The following is a 5,297-nucleotide window of genomic DNA, read 5'->3' on the forward strand; positions in this document are numbered from 1 at the left end:
TTCCTCCCTCCTTCCTTTCTTTCCTCCCCACTTCCTTTCCTCTTTTCCCCTCCCCACCCACATTAACATGCCCTGGGATGTAAGATGGGTGACTTCCCAAGGCACTGGGGGGGATCTGGGCTCTGTTCTCCCCCAGCTCAGGCTCAGACACGGGTGGGAGCATGCAGTCAGTGCCTCTCTCACCCCTCTGCCTGCTCCCCCCCCGCATTCCAGGTTTGCCAAACTCCTCCTGCGCCTGCCAGCACTACGGTCCATCGGGCTGAAGTGCCTGGAGCACCTCTTCTTCTTCAAGCTGATCGGGGACACCCCCATCGACACCTTCCTCATGGAGATGCTGGAGACACCCCTGCAGGTCACTTGAGGGTCCAGTTCCCCCCCCCCCCGCCCTATCCCCACACAGCTCCCACCCCTCTGCTCCAGGCTGCAAGAGCTGCCCTCCACCCTCTGCTCCTTTTTGGTGGGATTGTTGTGTCATTGTACAGCTGTAAATTGTCCCCTCTATCCCTCCCCCGTGGGGTTGCGGACCCTCTGCCCAGCTAACCACTCACCCTCCTGTACAGATAATTGCTTTAAATTATTTTTTCACTCTCAATAAAAGCCAACAACAAAAAAATAAAATAATATATGGGAGGCACTGGTTGGAGCCTGCAGAGCGGTGTCCTGCTTTGCTGTGGTCACGGTGCTGGGCTGGGCTGGGGCAGAAGCATCACTCAGTGTATTGCAGCCTGTGCTGATAGGAGAAGTCTTCCACCAGGATGCCACATAGCATTGCTTCTTGCTCCTGCTAAGGAAAGAGCTGCTTTGAATCGAAAAGGATTCATTTGGGCATCTTGCAAAGAACTCTTGGACTTATGTCACAGCATAAGCTTAGGTTTTGTTTTTCTGCGATTTGATGGATCCTGTCCTCAAGGGTTTTGTTTCCCAGTTTGTTTTGTTTTCCTACTTTTTCGCACCAGAAACTTGCTGTTCAACCCCAAAGCTGCAATCACACACATCCTTGAGTGAAGCTTACAGTGCACAAGCCACTCCCAACCTCCACCTGTGCTTTCCCCAGCCCGCATGGCACTGCCAGGGCTGCCCATCACCAGAGCTAACCAGAGTCAAATGAGTTAAAGACGTGAATTTGTTCAATACATGGGGCTTATCCTGATGGGAAAACGCCCTCCCAGGAACCCAGTGAAGCCGCCTGCTCTGTTATTCATAAAACAGGTGTAGTGTTAAGTGATCTGCCCCCCCTGACCCGAGCGTCGCGGTGCGCTGAGCTGCAGCCGGGCTGCGTCTGTCCGCCTGACAGATTGCCACGCTGCGGTGTGGGGAGCATCGGGGGGAGGGGGGAGTGATGGAGGGGAAGAAAGAGGGATACAAACCTAAGAGTTTGATAAAGCTCCCACGCAGAGATGTGATTCGTTGTCCGGTATTTTGATGTCAAGAGGAGAGAGAGAGAGCGAACCAAAAGGAACAAGATGCTGACACTGTCAGAGCTCTAATACTCTTTTTTTTTTTCCCCAATGACACTGAAAGAAAAAAAAAAAAACAACGGGGAGAATTTTAAGAGATGACAAGCATTGACTGGGGGAATCCATTTAATTGAAGGAGTAATTTTCTATTAAAAGGGAAGCGCTTAAAGAAATAAAAAGTTCTGTGCAGACTTTCCCACCTTGTGTGTGGACTGTGCTGATTTGGTGGTTCACATCAAGGAGCTTGTGTTGGCATTAGCAAGAGAAGGGCTGCTGGCTTAGTGTGGGTGAATCATTTGTTAGATGCTAGAAGGAAATTATTTACTCAGAGGGCGGTGGGGCGCTGGCACTGCTGCCCAGAGCTGTGGGTGCCCCATCCCCGGAGGTGCCCCAGGCCATGGATGGGCCCTGGGCATTCTGAGCTGCTGGGGAGCAACCCTGCTCATGGCAGGGCTGGGTGATCTTTAAGGTCCCCTCCAACATAAGCCATCCTATAATGAGGAATTCAGGCCACAGTGCACTCAGCACGCGGCACCAGAGAGGGCTTCACAGCTTGCCAAGTCCCATGGGCTATTTACCTTGGCTGGCCTCATGCTGATCTTGGTCTGCTGTCTGGGAGGAAATCCAGATCGCTGCCTGCAGTGCAAACGGTGCCTTCTGAAGTTGGAAGATATGGGAGATGATGGCTAAGGCTGGGGCAGAAAGTCTCAGAGTGACTGCGGCTAATGAGCACCTCTGCTCTTGGCAATCTGCATCAAGACTGGTGGGCCTCATGTTCCTGCAGAAGGACATCAGTGTGGCATGGCTGGATCCTACCACAGCGAAGCCCTGCAAAGCACTAGTTTTTGTACAGTAGTAACAAACACCGTCACAGGTAAGTCAAGGAAAACTTTCTCCCTTGCATAGACATTGAGCTCCAGCTTGTGTAGCAGTAAAACTGCACGTCAGTGAACACCAGTATGGAAGAAGACCAATGTTTGAGCCCCTTAAATGTGGGTGTTTGTCCTGGCACATGTGTGGAGGTGGTGCCCTCAAAGCCCAAGCACAAGGAATCAGCATAACAAGGCCCAGCTACCTGCCCTGCTTGCTCACCTGGCTCTTATCTCCTGCAAATTTTGCTCTTCCCAAATCCCAGCTTGCCACCACGTTGAACCTCCAATCGTTGTTTCCCCACGATTAAGCTCTGATATATTTTCCTTTTCCAAAAGGAGCCACGCTCTGGTAATGGCAGGTGCAAGGCAAAGTGCCGCGTTCTCCTTCCCACTGCACATCGCATCTCATGAGTTTTCGGAGTTAGCAGCATCCCCGCACCATGGGTGAGCTTTGTTTGAGTGCACGTGCCAAACATTTCCAAGCATTGATGAATTCTGATCTGCTCACTCTGTAGAGCTCTGTGGAGGAGGAGTTAAAAAAAAAAAAATAGTGGGTTGAGCCACTCACAGTGATGACACATGGAAAGGAAAACAAACCATGCCTGAACTCCATTCCTTTCGCTAAGCTGGGTTTGTTTCTCACCCAGTAATGAAGCCAGGGGGTTTTCCTGCCCTGTCTGCTTGGGTTCTGATGCAGCTTCTTCATTTGCTGCTGAAATTCAGCAGAATTGGGAAACAACAGTTCTGCCTTGAGAATAAAGGTAAACAGATCCCGAGCCATAAAGGTCTGAGCTGGTTTGCATTCACTTCAGCTCTGGGTTCTGTGCTGAATGTGGGGGGCAAGGTCTCACTCTGCAGACCCCAGGTGACTTCAGCCACCCACCCCATGGCCCTTATGGGATGCAGAGAGCTGGCTGCAGTACCCCATCTGCTCTAGGGACATTGCTGGAAGTGAAGGTGTGTGTGGGAGGAGAATTGCCTGGTGACTCTGTGGACACTATCGGGGGGGGGGGGGGGGGGGGGGGGGGGGGGGGCAATTATCGTTCATGTTTTACTGCTTCACCTGGTCACCACCCTTTGTATGAGGTAGGGGGAGTTGCTTTCACTGACCCCACAGCAGCACCCTTCGTGTCCCTTGGAATAAGGGCAGCATGGGGACTCTGAGCCCATCTGCGACATGGGATGCTCACACTTTGGCTTTCTGCTCCCTGAAGGGAGACGGAAGGGGAATGAAGCCAGTTTTGGTGTGCACATGCATGTCTCTGCCTCTGTGCTGGGTTTTTGCCCTGGAAGGGGGGAGGGGGTCACCAGGCTGCAGGTGGAGTTGTACAAACCACAGTGAGACCCTGCTGCAGATCCCTGGTGATATGTGCTGGGCACGTTCCTGATTCCACACGGGCTGAGCCAGCAACTGTGCACAGGAGCTGCACGGTACTGCTGAGTCCAGAGCTCTCCTCGCTTGGAGATGGGGAAGAGTAAAGCTGCAGGGTGACAATATTTGGAGGGCAGCTTGTTCCCCTTTTTCCAAAGCAAAATGACACGGGGCTGAGCTCTGCGGGATGGCTGTGCAGGGAGAGGAGCAGCACCTGGAGCCTGATGGCACACTGCTGTCTTGGCAGTGGCTCTGGCTACCTGGAGCCTTGGTGGGAGCTGCTCCGAGACCTTCCCGAGAGACAAAGACCGAGGTGTCAGAGCCCAGTGCTGTTCTGCTGCAGCTCAGCTCACAGCTGCTTCCTGCTGACCTGCGTGCGGGTATTGATGTCTTTGTACCGGGCTATGCTGGGATGCACTGGGTCTGTCCCAGCACCCGAGGGGATGCTGGCAGGGCGCTGAGCCACCCGTGCTCACCTGTGGCCTCTCCTTGTCACCAGCTCCCCGAGGACGTGACCTTGTTACCCACGTTGTGTGAGGACCTCCTGGCGACGAGGGTGTCCCGCTGCCAAGCTCAGCGGTGGCCACGGGAGGTGCGGGTCCCCTAAAACCTTCATGAGCTCACAGCAGCTCCGCAAATTCCCCCGGGCGGCAGAACGGGGGGAAGTGACCGGGACGGGCTCAGCGATGGGACAGCGCCGTGGCAGCGGGAAGGCTCCGAATTTCGGCTTCCCCTCCCCGGAGGAACCTCCACCCACCGGGGGTTCCCCTCCCCGAACCCGGAACGCTGTCGGTTCGGAGCACCCCTCCGCCTGTGGGATTCCTTCCTCCCTCCCTTCTGCCGCTCGTTCGCCTTAAGCACTGCCCCGGCCGCTTCCCCAAACCCTCATCTCGAGCTTCTCCGCCAACGAGGAGCGGATTTCAGCCTCTTTCACTACCGGGAAAGCCGCACCACCCTCCACGCTGTTCTTACTATTTCTTTTTTTCTTTTCTTCTTTTGGGGTTGCTTTCTTCGAAAGCTCACACGCAGCCGGGGAGGGGCCGGGGCCGCCCGTTCGTGCCCCCCGCAGCCGGGCAGCGCTCCGGCCCCTCGAGGCGTGGCGGGGCCGCTGCTGCGGGCGGGCAGGAGAGCGGGGAGGAAACTTCTTTCGAGTGGGGTGGAGAGGGGAGGGCAGGGGGTGGGGGTCGGGCAGGGAGGTATCAGCTCCGGGAAATGTGTCTTGGCAGCAGTCGGACGGGCGCTTCCCCGCAGGTCGCCGCGCTTCTCTCCGCAGCCGCCCGGGGCTCGGCTGCTCCCCCCGTTCCGCAGCCCCAACCCGCAGGGAGCGCGGGGCCGCCGGGGGCCGCGGCTGAGCCCCCCCGGGGCGGCGGCTGAAGGCGCGGGGCTGCACCCCCACCCCCCCTCCCGAGGCCTCCCCACCGGGGCCGCCCAAGGTAAGCGGCCGAACCCCCGACGGCAGCTCCGCGTTCTCAGAACGCCAAACCCCGGCGATGGTGGGGAGGACGCGGGAGGGGGGTTCGGGGAAGCGAGGTGCCCCGGGGCTGCCGGAGCTGAGCGCCGCGTGTCCGGGCTGTGTCGGCAGGCGGGCGGCTCGGC

The 5,297-nt window shown here is 56.7% G+C and overlaps 1 protein-coding gene across 4 annotated transcripts in view; it reads left to right on the plus strand.

Annotated features, from left to right (window-relative positions):
* RXRG (retinoid X receptor gamma) overlaps positions 1-634 on the plus strand; it is a 30,453-nt gene extending 29,819 nt beyond the window's left edge. For 2 of the 4 annotated variants that reach the window (XM_021405417.1, XM_021405420.1), the window contains one exon: positions 214-634. In XM_021405417.1, the coding sequence (XP_021261092.1) occupies positions 214-540 (327 nt within the window). In that variant the 3' untranslated portion in view covers positions 541-634. The remainder of the gene's footprint in view (positions 1-213) is intronic. The other 2 variants (XM_021405419.1, XM_021405421.1) reach the window with 1 other exon arrangement.

The sequence above is a fragment of the Numida meleagris genome, chromosome 7, assembly GCF_002078875.1.
Source record: "Numida meleagris isolate 19003 breed g44 Domestic line chromosome 7, NumMel1.0, whole genome shotgun sequence".
Classification (NCBI taxonomy): Eukaryota; Metazoa; Chordata; class Aves; order Galliformes; family Numididae; genus Numida; species Numida meleagris.